At 26.1% G+C, this 16,647-nt stretch overlaps 3 protein-coding genes and 1 pseudogene across 3 annotated transcripts; 3 read left to right on the forward strand and 1 right to left on the reverse strand.

Moving 5' to 3' along the window:
- Positions 1 to 685: 685 nt before the first annotated feature.
- Positions 686 to 3,292, forward strand: LOC112592479 (annotated as a pseudogene).
- On the forward strand, positions 3,245 to 8,592 carry LOC112592475. The gene is made up of 12 exons (XM_025336537.1): positions 3,245 to 3,358; positions 3,429 to 3,569; positions 4,695 to 4,802; positions 4,927 to 4,942; positions 5,111 to 5,246; positions 5,322 to 5,493; positions 5,553 to 5,807; positions 5,874 to 6,004; positions 6,063 to 6,184; positions 6,839 to 7,020; positions 7,099 to 7,210; positions 8,495 to 8,592. The coding sequence occupies exons 1-12, from the start codon at positions 3,245 to 3,247 to the stop codon at positions 8,590 to 8,592; spliced, it is 1,587 nt and encodes a 528-aa protein (XP_025192322.1).
- A 685-nt stretch (positions 8,593 to 9,277) lies between these two features.
- Positions 9,278 to 13,401, reverse strand: LOC112592476 (E3 SUMO-protein ligase NSE2-like). The gene is made up of 4 exons (XM_025336538.1): positions 13,351 to 13,401; positions 10,842 to 11,073; positions 10,443 to 10,755; positions 9,278 to 9,651 (listed from the first exon to the last, which is right to left on the reverse strand). Exons 1-4 carry the CDS (start codon positions 13,399 to 13,401, stop codon positions 9,315 to 9,317), a joined length of 933 nt encoding a protein of 310 aa, XP_025192323.1. The 3' UTR covers positions 9,278 to 9,314.
- On the forward strand, positions 12,978 to 16,279 carry LOC112592466 (2',5'-phosphodiesterase 12-like; the record flags this gene model as incomplete). The annotated part of the gene is made up of 7 exons (XM_025336526.1): positions 12,978 to 13,255; positions 13,823 to 14,573; positions 14,694 to 14,833; positions 14,894 to 15,056; positions 15,162 to 15,291; positions 15,469 to 15,624; positions 16,133 to 16,279. Coding segments are annotated over exons 2-7 (1,479 nt in total), but the record flags the coding sequence as incomplete, so codon positions are not given.
- Between the last annotated feature and the right edge of the window lie 368 nt (positions 16,280 to 16,647).

The raw sequence follows: 16,647 nt of genomic DNA on the forward strand, positions 1-16,647 counted from the left end.
ACCGTGTACTTATTTATTAACTATTTGGCCTGCACGTTGATCCCAGGTGATGTATTATTATGAGTTTTAACCAATGTTGACCTATAACAGTCTGACTTTGTTTCAAAATATAGAAATTCAGAATATAAAGATAATATAATATATGGATTGAATTATTTCGATAGCCAAACGACCGGTCGGTTATTTGTGACAGAGCGATATTTTTTTGTGTATAATAAAGCAGTAAGGTACGCAACCGCTGTTCACATTTATATAGTGTTAAAATCAAAACACGAAAATACGAAATCCACTTTCTAATAGATATAATGAGCATAATATAACTAATTAAATTTCTTTTCAGCGAATAACGTAAATAATTATAAATGACACTACATAAATTGTATTACGAAACCTACTAAATTTGCCTTATACAATTAAGGCACTAGAATATAATGGGTATGCTATGCCGTCATTTCGTGACTCAACACATAAAATAAACGCGGACAAATTTGTAATTATATATATATTTTATTTATTTCATGTTATTTTACGTTGACCGTTGTTCTGTATTTAATCTATGTACATGTGGTTAATTGTATTTTATTCACAGCTTATATTTATCTCTTTCAGATAATATAAAATTATTATTCACCTAGGTACATTATTTATTTTGTATTTATATATTTGAGCTCCAAATTTAATTATTATGGGAGGATGTACTGCTCCAAACTGTAGTAATTCTCGGAAAAACAAAATTAAATTGTTCCGTTTTCCACGAGAAAAAAGCAGAAAGGACAAATGAGTTCAGAATTGTAGGCGAGATAAGTGGATACCCACAATTCATTCAGAACTATGTGAAGTAATTATATCTAAAATATAAATATTAAAATGTAATATTTTGATCAAATAATAGTTAATATTATGTTATTTCATAGTATATTATAGTTTATTGTATTTAGTTATGTACTTAATAAAAATGTATATATTTTTTAATTTAGGTCCACTTTGAAAAAAGTCAGTTTGAGTTGCATCGCCAAGATGGCATTATCAAACTTCAGCTTAATGTCATCCGAACACTCTTCAATGTGACAAATACATCTACTAAATTTGACTTCAATAGGAAATCTGTTTATAAGGTATTTAATATAATTCTACTTAATGACATTCATACAAAATATTGACAACTAACTTTATAATACACTTGGCATGTTGTTACATAAGTACCTAAAACTTTAAATTTTAATATTAACTATCTTAAAGACTACTATGTTAAAAGAAGTGGTAATTCTAACAATAGTAACAATATAATATTAAATAATAAAAATTTTAGTAATTTTGAATCTTGTAGGTTAAAATAATTTTTCCTCTTTTTCTGGTTATAACTGTTATTGAACTAATTATTTATTTACTTAAAATTACTTTAAAAATTCAATTTATCATACTTAATGTTTTATCATCGCCAGTTCTCCCAATTATAATAATTTTAATTTTTTAGAATACTGTAATGAAAACAAGCAACATTTCTTCCATAACAACTATGTCTTTGAGTCAATCAGATACTTGTCTTAACACAATTGACAGTTCTATTGTAAGTAACGAACAATTTTTAATAGACCGCTTAAATATATTCTTTAAAATAAACAATTTAATTAAAATCAAAAATGATTTCTATAGCTAGAATGAATTTTTAATAAGAATATTAATTTTTAGAGTAACTAAATTAATTTTTTTCTCTTATTGTGGTTACTGGCCATCACATTTAACACACATAAGACGGTGTGCGAAGTATGTACGTATATGACCATAGGTTTGGCAGTTTTGACATAGTAGAATTTGTAGTATTTCATAGGATTCTTCGATTTTAACTTTTTGTCTAGAAGGCATGATATATCAAAGACATTAGTGTTATTTTCGTTGTCTATATCAACAAAGAAGAGTGGCATAGACATTTTTGTTTGTTGGTGTTTAACGTTAGTGGCGTTTTTAATAGAGTAGTCTAATTTTATTCTTCTAGTGCTGAGGCAATGTCAGTTACTGGTGTGGAAAGTTGTAAGTTCCTGATTATAGCTCTTAAGGATTAAATCAGATTGTAGTTGTCATGCGTGAAGCTGGGCTTCGATGGTTTTTAAAAATTTAATTAACTTCCTATAGTTGTCAGGGGTATCTGTTAGAATCTTGAGATGATTTAATGTGGATTTGCGTGAAAAAGAATTTTTAGCTTATTATTTCAATGATACTGTTTTGCAGACCGTTGAAGTAAAAAACTTTTTAAATTGGTCGCACGCAATATTATTAGGCAGTACGTTATTTTGAAGGTGATTTAATTATACGTTATTGTGTCATTCTATGATAAGATATTTATAGTCCAGAAGTTACTACGTGGTGAGGTGCCTTGGTTAATGACTATCATGAGCAAGTTTGTTGCGTTGCGATTTTATTTTACTTATATTATATTATTAATAATATTTCTTTAGAGTATTATTTTGAGAATAGAGTCAATCATTAAATACTGTAATACAGTATGTTTATTTAAAAGATTAAATATTAAATAATATTGAAGAACAATATATAATTATACAATTTAATGAAATTAATTTTACATTGTTATATTCATAGAATAATTATTAAGCAATAATAGTATTAATAATATGTCCTAAGTTGGTCGAATACATATAAAAATACAATATGTTTTTTCAAATCAAACTTATACAAATTTAGTTACATTTTAAATATCAACTTTTTTTTTTTTTGCAATTCCCACTGTACTAAAAGAACATGTACTGCTAAAACAAATCTTGCGGCGTCGTCTGTTCCAAACAGAAAAAAAAGATATTTTCTTAAAATCATGCACAAAATGGGATGCAACATAAGCCCAGACAATAAAAAAATTACACGGGGTCAGCTAGTATATATTATATACGTATATATGCACATTATAATTTCATTGGGAACAAATCTAGTTATAAGCGCCCCATGAATTTTTCAATTTTTTTTCCAGAAGCCTATGTATTTTAAGTAGTTGGGTTGTTTTAACGTATCTATGTTTTTAAATATACTGAAAATAACGAGGAGATCAGAATTTGGCTATACCCAGCATAATCATTTGCTCACTCGAATAATTAAAATCGCGTTTTTTGCAAAGCTTTAACACAAAAACTGATGATTTTTGCACCATTTATAACTAAATTTATGCCTTTTATTGCAATTTTGTTGAAATATTTTTATTTTCTAGATATTTCAAAGTACCTATCTTAAATATTAAATTATGTCGCTTTACGAGCTATCATTACATCAATTATGCGAAACGATCGACGAAAGTACAATGCGATATGTGTTAAAACAAGCATCGCCAAAAATCTGTGCAGATGTCTTATGGCTGGTTAGAAATAATTTTGTACATGAAATTATATTTTGTCAAAAATTAAAATTTCGACTTTTGTTGAATATAGTTATTAGATGACCCACTTGAACAATGTCCAGTTGATAGAGGATGTGAAATGGCTCAAATTCGTTCAGACCATATTGAATATACTAATTCATGTTTTGAGTTAACCACTGAAAAACTTGAAGAATTTGGAAAAACTCAAGAAGTATTTTTAATATATTTCCTTTATACTACCTAATTATATAAGTTTTGCATTATTTATAAAACATAGTTTAGATCAGTATGATACTTAATCATCATAAAAAAAAAAAAATATATACACTATTTTAAGATACAATAATAATATATTATGTCAATAAATCAGTCAACAAAAAATATTAAGTAAAATTATGCTGTACTAACTAAATATATAGGTAGATGTTATGAGTAGGTTTATAAAATATTTAATTTCAAATTCATATAATTTCGGAATTAACTTCATTTTATACAATTAATACATTTAATTTGATGGGACTTGTTTTTCAATTAACAGAGATTTTACAACAATAATAAAGATAGTTCAATCGAGAAAGTATTACACATGAATTTAATATCATTGTTGTCAAATCGTTTAATATTAATCCTATGCTATGGTTTATGAATATTTTACAAAATATTTATATAGAATATATAACCTATACATTTGTCATAGGATTGGGTTAAGTTAAAATTGTTTAAAAATAGTTGTCATTCGTCAATTTAATATATTTATATATGTAAATAATTTTTTTGTAGTAGACACTGCTAAGAATTCTGTTTTTTAAATACTAAAAATTGCAAAAATAACATAGATAGGTATAACACACAATACCATTGATCGTTTAGAAGTTCTTTCTTTCTTTCTTTAAAAAAAAAAAATCATTACAACATTACAAAAGTATTTTATTTCACAAGTAACATGTTAAACATCGGCTTTAAATATAAGGTTTATATTGTGCTAAATAACGTAACGTTTTTGAATATACACAAATAAAGTATTTTCATAGCTAATGTTATATCAATTTTTAGTAAAATGTATTTCTTTATATTTAAATTAAAAAAAAATAAGCAACAAGACTTTTTTTACAAAACTCAATAAATTAAACAACTAAAAAATTTTGTATGTAAAATGAGAAAAAATAAATAATACAGTTTATTTTATGCTTAAATTTAAACTTATCTTGTTATAAATAACATATACAATATTATATATTATTTAAGTCTCAATTAATTTTTTTATAGTAATATATCAACATTGGTTTAGATATAAAATTTAATCCTCATTAATCATTTATTTATTTTTTTGTTTTAGATTAAATGTTATGGACAATTTGTTTGGCCTACTTTAATTGACCAAGAATTATTCTTTAAATTAGCTGAAATCCCAGACCTGCGAGACAGACTGTTTCCTTTATTACAGGTATTCTTTAAATAAAACAAAAAATTGAAACAGTTAGTGGACAGTGGACACTGGTCATTTATAATGATAATAACTTTAGAGTTATATAATTAATGACACTTAAAAACATATTATTTTTTTTCAGGTTTGTGTACTAATCCGTGGATTTAAATTTCCATTAAACTTTGCTCAAAAATGGATTAAAACAAAAATATCAGACGACAATGAAAACAAATTATGTTTTCGTCATTTAGAAAAAAGTCTTCTACTAGGTTTGTAAAAGAATTTTTTTATTTTTGAAAATTTATTAAAATATGATTGATACATAGGAAATTTTTTTGGCGATGCTGGCTGGTTCAATGAAAGTGCCCTAGTCTTAAAACACACGTATAAAATAATAACTACAAAATGGGTTTGTCAGGACCAAAATTTACGACTTCTCAAAACCATTGAATGTCTTACCAAGTAACAGAAACTTTGAATTTCAAATGATTGACTTTTAAAAAATAGTTGATTTTACAAAAACATATTTTTTTCTAGGTGGTTAATGGTTACATCAAAATCTCAAAATTTTAATAATGCTAAAATAGTTTTACAACACTTGCTTTACACTATCAATGTCATTGAACAAATAGTAGAAAGAAAATTATGTTTATCATACGCGTATGTAGCGGTTTCGCAATACCATCTAATATTAATGGAATTTGATGAGGTTTGTTACATTTTTGGGGAATTTAATTTAAAATTTAAATATGGAATGTGATAATTTAGACTTGGTCATGGGCAGTTAAAGCTATCCTTGAACTTCAAGAAGATAATAAAATCTTGAAAGTTATGGTTTTAAGTCATGCCGTTAAAGTTGCTTCTATAAAAGACAAACTAAATATAGTAAAAAAGTTAAGACGTCAATTAAGTACTTACACACCCACAAACATTCGTGATAATATTTATATTGATATATTACGGAATGAAGGATTTTACTATAGTGAAATAGGTTCTACAAATGATGCCAGTAAAAGTTATTATGTAAGAATAGTTTGTTGTATACTTATGATAAAATAAAATAATTAAGATAGTTATATTGCATTTTAGAGAACACTAGATTTCACACGAAATGTATATGGTTACTACAATTTAAATACTGCATTGGTTCTTGTTGAATATGCACTTGTCTGTTCTAAGTTTGATATATGTGATTTTGTAGATAAAAACAATGAATCTATGTAAGACAAACAATTTATTGATAAATTATTATTTGTTTAACGTTTTTAACTACCTCAGGCGATGCATACTACAAGCTATATTCATCATGAACGCGATTGGTGTACCAGAGGACAATATGTTGTTAAAGAATGCTTATGTGATAAAAGCAAAAATATTAGAAGAAACAGCAGATCAAATAGGTGAGTGATGTTCAATTTTAATATTCACATTAATTGTTTGTACATCTATTATTTCATGTAATATCCTTAGAAGAGTAAGTTTAAAATAATAAATGAAAACATCAAATATCTAATTTATAAAACATTTAAAATATAGTAATTTAGAAGTTAGAGCCATATTAAACTATTAACATTATTTTTGCTAAGAATCATATTTTCTCTTTACAGAAAGTATCAGAGTTAAAAATATAATTTTTGATTTTTATAAGTTTACACATTGTAAAGTTCAAATGTATTGTTTAATGTATTATAAATTTTAAAACTTATAACAAAGTGAAGCTAAAAATTGGAAATTAATTCAAAACTTATAAGATTAAAATCCTATTTATAGAAACAAAATATTAAATAATCTTACAGAAATATTTAATCTTGCCAGATTACATACATTTTTATGCTTAAACCCGTCAACTACTGATGATTCAGCTAGTTTTTAAAATTTTTTTTTATTAATACTCACTCATGTTAGCAATTTTAATTAAGTTATAAGAATTTATTTAATTATTATAATAATTTGATATTACTATACCAGTTGGATTTTTAATATAACATTTTTTGGATATTTAAAATATGTTAATGGTTTGTAATGGTTTTAAGAATAAAAATACATTGTTTCAGATCTTAGTAATGATATAGATGGATTACTGGCACTGTGGAAGCGTGGGTTATTACAAAAATCTCATTATTTTCATTCAAATGGTTTAAAGAGTATTATACAATTAGTTGGAGAAAACTCTTTGCTTGCAGCAAATTCATACATGTCTATAGGAGTTAATTTTACGAATCAGGAAAAATATTTTGTAATATTTAAATTATTTTTGCTTTTTAAAGTATTGAATTTTTTATACTTATGAAAACGATTATTAATATGTTTACAGCTATCCGAAGAAGTACATAAAAAAGCAATTGAAATCTATAAATCAATTTTAGGGGAAAACCACTTTAATTTTGCTGTATCTTTAGATTATTTGAGTGATTTGTACACATCTTGTATTCCCAATTTTCAACAGGCTGAAGAATATTTATTGCAATCAATACAAATTTGTAAGTTAAAATTACTTAATTAATATCATATAATTATCTTAAAGTATTAAATTAATTAATAAACCAAATTATTTTATTGTATATGAAAATGTCAATGATACCCCACACAACGAATTAATGACCAATATAGATAGTTTACAAAACTTGAAAATGTAGAAAAGATTTTTGAGTTTGGTGAATATTTTGAAAGGGTTAGTTTATCACTTGAAAATTGGTTAGATGATTTTAATTCTGAATTAATTAATATGGACTGTACAAAATACAATTTGAGTGTGGAAAAGTTTAAATGCATATTGAATGGTTGTAATTGTGCCCAATAGTAAATTTAAATAGAAAAATAATTTTAAAAGTTATGTTAAATAAATGTTTATATATAAGTGTGTGTGTTATCTACAATTTTTCTGATTATTACGGAAATATTTTTAGTTTGGTGAAACTAATCTATTGAAAACTATACCCAGTTTTCAATTCACAGAAAGTTACATACAAAAGACAAAACCTATTGTATTCATTTTTAATTTCATTATTTGATAAAGCAAAATTTTAAGTAAATAACAATTTGAATACAATTTGACATTTATTTTGTTAAAAAACTTTATGAAATCTATTATAATAAGGCACACTCCATGAATGAACACTAAAACCCTTATGTGAATTAAATTTTAAAACAAGTAGTATTTATATGCAATATGTGGAAATAGCCTTAACAGGCCAAGTATATCTCTTCAACATTTTTATATAACTGTCGATTCATATTAACCTACTCCCTACACATTCTGTTTAACAAATCCCTAGAATCGAGCACATTTTCTTCTGCTCGGAAGATAAAAAAATGCTATTTTTTTGTCTATTTCAAATTATATGCGCAATATCTAAAATTTAATTATTCCAAAAATATTTAGTAAAATAATTAACAATAAGTTTGCTCACCTAGCAATTTTCAAACAACACATTATTGATTACTTTTTCCTAATGCTCCAACCGATGTGGTGTATACAGACTTTGAGAAAGACTTCGACAAAGTATAACATGCTGATTAAAAAATTATAAGATTATGGTGTTAATAACTCTCTATCATTTTGGTTTAATTCCTTTAAAAGAAATTGATTTCAAATAGTAAAATATAGCAACTCATAGTCTAATCCAATTTCAGTTACTTTCGGTGTTTCCCAAGGCGACCAATCCATCACCTACTCTATTTTTTTATTTTTGTATATGATGTATCCTTAGCTAAAAAAGATCAAATTTATTACTGTTTACTGATGAAGCAAAAATTTTTAAGACTATTCATTTTAAATCAGACATTATGCTTCTACGATCAGATTTAAATTGTTTTCATGAATGGTGCATTCATAATGATATGCTACTTAATATTAATAAATGTGCTATAATTTAATTTTTTTATATAAAAAAAAAAAACTCTTTAAGTGTTTTTTATAATAATAGATATTTTCATTTAGCCAGGTCTAATTCTTCTTTTGTTGTCCCATTCCACAACACTAACTATGGTAGATATAATTCTATAAACTGTATAATGTGTATGGGCACCTAAGCTTCACTTAAAATGTTTTTATTTTTATTATTAATAGCACTTTAATCTGAGTATTACTATTTTTAAATTTTTATAACTATTTACCATTTATTAATTTAATCCATATTATTACCTGGTCTTTTTTTTTTTTGTCAAATAGAAAAATGTTGGTGATTTTAAGATGTATGATTGGAACTTTTACTTACAATTTTAATTAAATAAAAATTTAAAACAACATATTTAATATAATAATATATTTAAATAATTTTTAATACCAAAAGAAAATGCTAACTAAAATCATTAAATATAATATTATGAAATTTACATTTATGAGATGTACAATTTTTTTTTTTTTTTTGTGATTGTGTACAATATATCTATATTTTTTAAATTAGATATGTACAATGTATAAATAAATTAAAGTGTAAAAAGTAATTATCATAAATTATTATCATAGTCATACTGACTGAACAAATCTCAACTTTTTTTAAATCCATTAGTTAAAAATAATAACACAAATTAATCACTTATCATGGAAAGATCTAGATTAGCTTTTGTAAAATGTTTGTTTGAACATCCCATGTATGGACATGATATAAACTGTTTATTTTGGAACATTTTATTGACTGATTCTTGATCATATATATGAGTGCAAATTTTGTTCCGTACTGGTTTGGTGATTGGTTGTTTTGTAAATGGATCTAACGTTCTAATTACCAAATCTTCTTCAACTAATCCTCCTCGAGTACATTTATTATATTGTTTAATAGCTAATAAATGTTCATGATTTTTAAATGTTTTCGCACCAGAGTCATAAATAGTAGATAATATCCCTTTGGCCAATTCATTGTATGCACTGAAAAAAATAGTTGAAGACTTTAAATTTGATTTAATTCTTAGAAATAATAGAAAAAAAAAATGCAAAAATATTCATGTAAAGAAATTATACTTTAAAATATAAATTTATACTAAATATAAAAGTTATATAAGTTTAGTAAATAAATAAATTTTCATACAAAATTACATCTTGCTGAAATACATTAAATTCAAGTCTCACAATAACTACTCTTTGATAACCAAATAAATAAGTTTGAATTTAAAAAAAACATTAGAAACTCTTTATTTTATAAAAAATTAATCTTAATAATTAATAACTGTTGTTAATAAGGTTGATTCATTAGATGTTATTTTTCTAGGAAAATCACTACTTTCACTACTACTTATGTATTATTTTTATTTTTGTGTAAGTACTTAGATGTTTTTTATCAAATTTGTTTAATATGTTTTGGTATAGACTGTAAATATTTAGTTTAAAAAAAAAAAAAAAAATAGTTAATGAAATCGATTAACTGATAATTATCTCAACTTAAGTAATATATATATTAAATGAGATATTTTAACAAACATAACATGCAACTTTTAAAAGACTTACATCCCAGCCACTTATTTTAACACAATCTATTATTTTATATTCTACAAAATTTCTCAGTAAATTGTATACAATATAAAAAAAATTATATTATATAATATCAAATATATTTTATATTTTTTAAATTATCCTAAATAATCATACATTTTTCAAAAATATAGTTAAATAAAATGTTGATTAATATAATTCTTTATAAAATAATTACATATTATACTTACTTTTTAAATTCTTCAATATTTTCAATTTTCAAGCTTTTGTCAATATGTTTTTCTAATGTATCTTTGTTGCAACGAAACACTGATTCTATACCTCTATCAAATTCACAAGTTTTTTCTACTATTTTTAAATGTTCTTTTAAATACTCTCGGTTTTCTGGACTGTCTGTTGAACTTATACATTCATTAAAACCAACTTGAACATCTTTAATTCTTTTAAAAAGTTTTTCAGACTGCTGGTGAATTTGTGTAATGGCTTGACTTATTTCATCATCTTCATCTTTTTCTTCATTGATAGTTAAATCCATTTTCAATTCTTTTATATAAAAATATAAGATTAGTAGATAAGTATTTATATTAATTATAATTGTTTTATACAATTTTAATTTCAAATATTCATACCTGAAGTACGTTTCACTTGGCGAATATTATCGATTAATGAACTAACAGTTTGTGCATTATCCTCCAAATTATTGGGTCTTACTGAAGGAATATTATCCAAAATATCAGAAAGATCTGTGTCTTCAACAAGTGCGCAGGGTAGATTAATATCTTTATGACACGTTATTTTATTACGTGCTGCGAGTTTAATCTTCTTCTTCTTCTTCTTATAATATAAAACGAAGAATAGTTGCTACACGGGCCGATAGGTTTAGTGTCTCGACCAATCGAAAAATTAAAATTTTTTTTTCCAGTCCTTATACGATATCTCCCGCCGTCGTCGTTATCGTTATCACCCGCCGTCGTCGTTATCGGTCGTTATTAGTTATTAATTATTATTTAATATTTAATACTTATTATTATTGTTTTTATATACCGTTTTTTCCGCTTTTCGCACGGTTTTCCGGCCTTTCGAGACCTCTTTCCGTCGCGTTCTCGACGCTATATTCCGGAGCGGGTCTTTTTCGTCCCGTCCGTGCGTCCCCGAATTCCGTTCGCGGCCGTCGCCATCGCGTCCTGAAAACGCGTACTCGCGGCGCGTTCTCCGGTCGGTCATCGTATCGTCACTACTGTTTTTTTTTTTACGATACGTTAAATCATTTATCCGTATCGAATACGCGTCGTTTTGTTTTCGGTGTCTCAACCCTCGGACGCCTCCGCGACCTCATCGGTATTGTCTCGACAGCGTACGAAATACGATTTATTTTATTATGTGTATAAAAAGAAACGCGCGTCAGGTTTAACAGATTCTTATTTGTATTATACAAAAACATCGAAAAATCGTTGCTCTTCAGTCGTTGTAATGCCTTTAATCGCATACATTTGGGGCGATATCGTGAAATGTGTCTGTGATAATAAACTCGGTACGTCATTAAGACGTATACGATTAAATAATGTAAACGAATACGTCAGAAACACTCTAAACGACAATAAATATGCGATTTACGGTTTCGTGACACGCGAATCGTAAAAATTGTATCGGTTAAACGACGTATAATGTAGTATTCATCGAATCTCTAAAACGGTTTAAGTACTCGAGATTTGGTCGTTGATTACAACTCAAACTGTAGTCGATAGGTGTTAGGATAGGTCCCCCGACGTTAGGTAGGCAGATTCGAAACCCGTTCCGGCGAAATCCGGGCTGCATAATAACTGACCACGTATTCGGATTTTTTTTTTTTAATTTTTAAATATTTTGTTAATTATCTAAAAAAATTATTAAATATATATAGGTTTTTGATCTTCGACTCACTATTTACCACGACTCGCTAACGTTTGACATGTATTTTCATTAATACGTTTAAAATCTTCCCTTTGCGCCCACATCGTCAGCGATCCGACGCAGTGGGATCGTCTACCTGGGAGGTTTAAACGCGTTTAACTGGATTTTCAATGGTGATAACTTGAAAATTGAGCACTCTATTCGACTTGAATTTTTTTACGTACTGAACAACATAACGCCTTCGACGTCAGGAGGTATAACAATTCGCCGTAGGCAGATTGCCCTGTCAGGTATCGATATTCATTGGGCGATGACTGATAACTAGACACTTAATCACCGTTTCGGAGTGTATTTATTTATTTTTCATACTCAAAAGCACCGGGCAAGCCACGGTAAATGCATCCAATTTACCGTTCCGGGTGATGACTGATACCTAGACACTCAATTGCTATTTTCGTAACAAGCTACGGGACAAGGTGTATTACACATGTGAATATAATGAAATGACCGACCACTAGACGCTCGAATTGAACTTTTATTATTTACGCGTTTAAAACGATACCGCCAAAGTGTAGAGCCACCAAATCAGAGGTTATTCACATACAGCGAATTTTACCGACCTAGGGTATTCACTTACAGCGAGTTTCACCGTTGCTAGTTATAGATATTAAATAAATTGTTGCCATGTTATCTACAAGCTAGGGAAATCGGGAAATGTTTGGGCCGTGAGCCCGCGCGAATTCGATGAAACCATAGACATAATTCTGACATATTAACTATGTCTATAGATGAAACGACCGTCGTTATCATTTTGTTAATGTTATCAACTATGCAGAGTACAGACCTATCATTCATTGTGTATCTCCAGTGCCGGTTTTTCTGTAGTGCCACAGGCTCATCGAGTCGTAAATCGTGATAACCTTCTGTGGTTTCGCCAATATCTTCGTTTTGTTCAGTTTTCGAAATCTTTTTTTATTGTACATCAGCCATGTTAGTTTTGCTCAACGTTTAAGTTACTCTCACTGGTTTGCCTAACGTTTTACCATTACTTTAAACTAACCTAACCTCGTTAAACATTTAAGAAAGGAAAATATAATACATTTTTCTACTGTTAATTAGTAACGAAGATTATATTTAAAATCAAGTATCCAATGTAAGTATACACGTCATTTTTTATTATTTTAGTAATTAGTTTAAAACTTTTAAAATTGCTTACTAATACCTACTACTTGCTAATGAATTTCATACTTCAGTGTTTAAGTACATAAGTCTAATCATCTGAGCAGTACTATAACACATGTTTCTTATTATTAAACAGTTTTTTCTATTATATAGGTATATTTTTTCTCCAATTAGTTTTTTTTTTTACATATTTTGACGAACTTTGTTGTACATGTGTATAGTTTTTGTATGTTTGTGAGCTATGAGAGCTATTTTTATTGTTAATTAGATATTTAAGTGGATACATAATTTTGTACATATTCATTTATTAACAATCTACTACTTCATTTACTTTTTTTTTTTTTATTATTACATAATCCCAACAACCCTAGATTTCCAAATATTTATAAATTATTATAAAGTATCATTCGCTTCATATCACTGTTTGCTCTAATTATTGTATTTAAAGTCTTTCTAGATCTCAAAACAAAACATAAAATATGTTTGAATTGTACATAAAAATAAATAATATAATTATGGATTTATTATCTTTTTCTAGAAAATCATATGAAATATTTTAACAACTTATTCAAGCTTGTCTATTGCACTAAAAGAAATATGTCTTCTTCTAAATTATTGTTATGGGAAAATTCTATGTTTGTTAACTTTTTGACTCCAACGAGTGAGACGGAACAAAAAATCATAGTAGCACTGTTATCTCCATATAACAAATTAAAAAGAATAAACTTGTGTCGAAATTCAGAAGATACAATACAAGTATTTATTGACAGACTTTTTTTAAAATTATCAAAAACTCAACGTAATGTTAGCGATGATAAAATGCTTAAGAAACATTTTATAGAAATAAAAAAAAAAGGAATCAAAGTACCATGTACTTCTAAATGTTATCAAATATTTAAGGGTAATAATTATGTTACCCTTCACATTAAAGATCATACGTATGAAGTAATAGTTGATGCACCAATAATCAATGATCTTAAATTGAGAACTCCTCTATATCAAGGACTAATGATATATCCTTATACATTTCATCAAGAACTTGATCACATTTATTTAAGCTATTCGTGGTATAGAATTGATTCAAAACAAGAAATTGTAGTAAGCTATGGAATGACGTATATACCTACTGCCGAGGATGTTAATTGTCGTCTAAAATTGACGGTTACACCTTTCAATGGGGACAATTGGTTATTTGGACCTACAAGAGAAGTAATATTTTCAACAGTCTTAGAAAATACCATTAAAATCTATCCATTTGAAAAAAGAATAAAAACTAAGCCGTATAATAGGTGAGATGAATTAACTATGTATATTTATACATATTTTATCTAAAACCAGATCAATATGTTAATAAGTATTAATTCTTTTAAAATAACTAACTTTGTTTATTTGCAATTTATATATTGTAGTATTAGAGTTGTATCATACAATTTACTAGCTGGAGAATATACAAAAACTAAAGAAGCAAAAGATACAATGTATCCATATTGTCCAAAAGAAATTTTGGCATCCAGTTATCGGAACCCTCTTGTAATGACAGAACTTCAAGGTACTTAAGTAATATGATGTAAATAATTTATTTTATGTGTAATTAATTAATTATTTGAAGCATACAATGGAGATATTATTTGTCTGCAAGAAGTGGATAAAGTCTTTTTTGATAGAGATTTATATCGTATATTAAAGTCACACGGACAAATGACTAAATTATTTTTGAAGAAGAATGACCATAGGAATGAAGGATTGTGTTGTTTTTATTCCGATACATTTAGGTATGTTGTACAGTATTCTAGTATTATAAAAACTAGTATTTTTATTATTCATTTGTTTGTTTAATAATATTTCAATATTTTTAAATTAATCTAAATATATTTTAGTTTATTAGAACAATTTAATATTTGTTTGAACGATCTGACTACTTTAGAAATATATTGTGGACCTATTATAAAAGAAATTATGGATGATATAACATGGAAACAAGGATTAGAAAAAAATACTGTTTTTCAAGTTAGTGATTATATGTATATAAATATTATTATTAAATGTAAAACTGCAAAATAAATGTTTTATATAATTTTTAAAAAGATAAAGCTATGCTTATTATAGTTATTTTATATTGTAAAATTATTACTAATAATTTATTTGGAAAAAATAAATTAACATTTTTTTTAAAATATTTTATAGGTCGTAGCTTTAAATTTGACAATTAACCGTAATCAGATAGTGTTGGTATGCAATACTCATTTAATATCTGACCCAGATGGTGATTTTATAAGATTATTTCAAGCTTTAATTGAACTAAGTATTATTAATAAAATAAAACAAAATCTAATGAAAGACGTAAGTATATAAGTTGAAAAATTATTAAGCTGTATATTAAATGAAATAAGTTTTGCTATAATATTTTAATTTTAAAATGATTAGGTTAATAATCACAATAATAATTTGTTATATTTAACAAGTATAAAATGGTTTATTGATTTTAACTTCATTATTGTATATGTGTTTATAAAAATACTTAGAGTGGTTTACTCTATCAAAACTATAATATAAATGAGAACAAATTATTTTTACTATAAAAGTGTTATAAAATAACATATTACCTACATGAAAACAAGAAAAAAATGTATATAATATTATTATCAAAGGTACCATCTAAGAAATTACTAAGAATATTGTTTTTAAAATACATTTCTTAACAGTAACATTAAATAATTTTAACTAAAAAAAATCATTGTGTAGATACCAACATCTAATTTATTTGAAAATATGATATTTTATTTTTATACAATTAAAAATTAGTAAAATAAGGTGATAAATAATCTATTAATTATGTATTTAATTTCAGGATCCTAAAAGAAAAGTATCGGTTATATTCTGTGGAGATTTCAATAGTACACCTGAAAGTGGCATTTATGATTTAGCCACCGATTTATTATTACCAGAGGAGCATAGTAAATTAATTTTTGATTATTATTGTATACTTGAATATTTTTCTGGTCTAAAGTTTATTTTAAGAAAAATGTTAAAAATCTATATGTTAAAACATATACGCTATTTTTTTTATTGAAAATCAAAATAGTTTACTTAAAAAGAAATATAATTAATTCAAACTCCCAAATATTTATTAAGGACTATCAATTAAAGTAGTGATTAATTATTAAAATACTTAATTCAGCATTTAGGGTATGACGTCCATTGTACCAGTCACTGAATTTGAGTGTTGCGATGTGGCAGTTTCAATGTATTTGAATTTATACGAATAGATAAGCTGCTGTACAATGGACGTATTCTGATTTTTGTTCCTTCAAATTCTAAGGCAATACCAGTTCAACCCCACTATCTGAAAGATCTTGCCTGAAC

This window comes from Melanaphis sacchari, unplaced genomic scaffold, assembly GCF_002803265.2.
Source record: "Melanaphis sacchari strain LSU unplaced genomic scaffold, SCAv2.0 Contig177_pilon_pilon, whole genome shotgun sequence".
Taxonomy (NCBI): Eukaryota; Metazoa; Arthropoda; class Insecta; order Hemiptera; family Aphididae; genus Melanaphis; species Melanaphis sacchari.

Bases quoted from the DNA above. Each gene is read 5' to 3' on its own strand.
- LOC112592475 (XM_025336537.1), top strand. From the start codon at position 3,245: ATGTCGCTTTACGAGCTATCATTACATCAATTATGCGAAACGATCGAC. The intron at 5,247-5,321 runs GTAACAGAAACT...ATTTTTTTCTAG, and splicing joins ACCATTGAATGTCTTACCAA to GTGGTTAATGGTTACATCAA. The intron at 5,494-5,552 runs GTTTGTTACATT...GTGATAATTTAG, and splicing joins TATTAATGGAATTTGATGAG to ACTTGGTCATGGGCAGTTAA.
- LOC112592476 (XM_025336538.1), bottom strand. From the start codon at position 13,401: ATGTGTTATAGTACTGCTCAGATGATTAGACTTATGTACTTAAACACT. The intron at 11,074-13,350 runs GTATGAAATTCA...CGGCCCGTGTAG, and splicing joins TTATGTACTTAAACACTGAA to CAACTATTCTTCGTTTTATA. The intron at 9,652-10,442 runs GTAAGTATAATA...TATTTTTTTCAG, and splicing joins AATATTGAAGAATTTAAAAA to TGCATACAATGAATTGGCCA.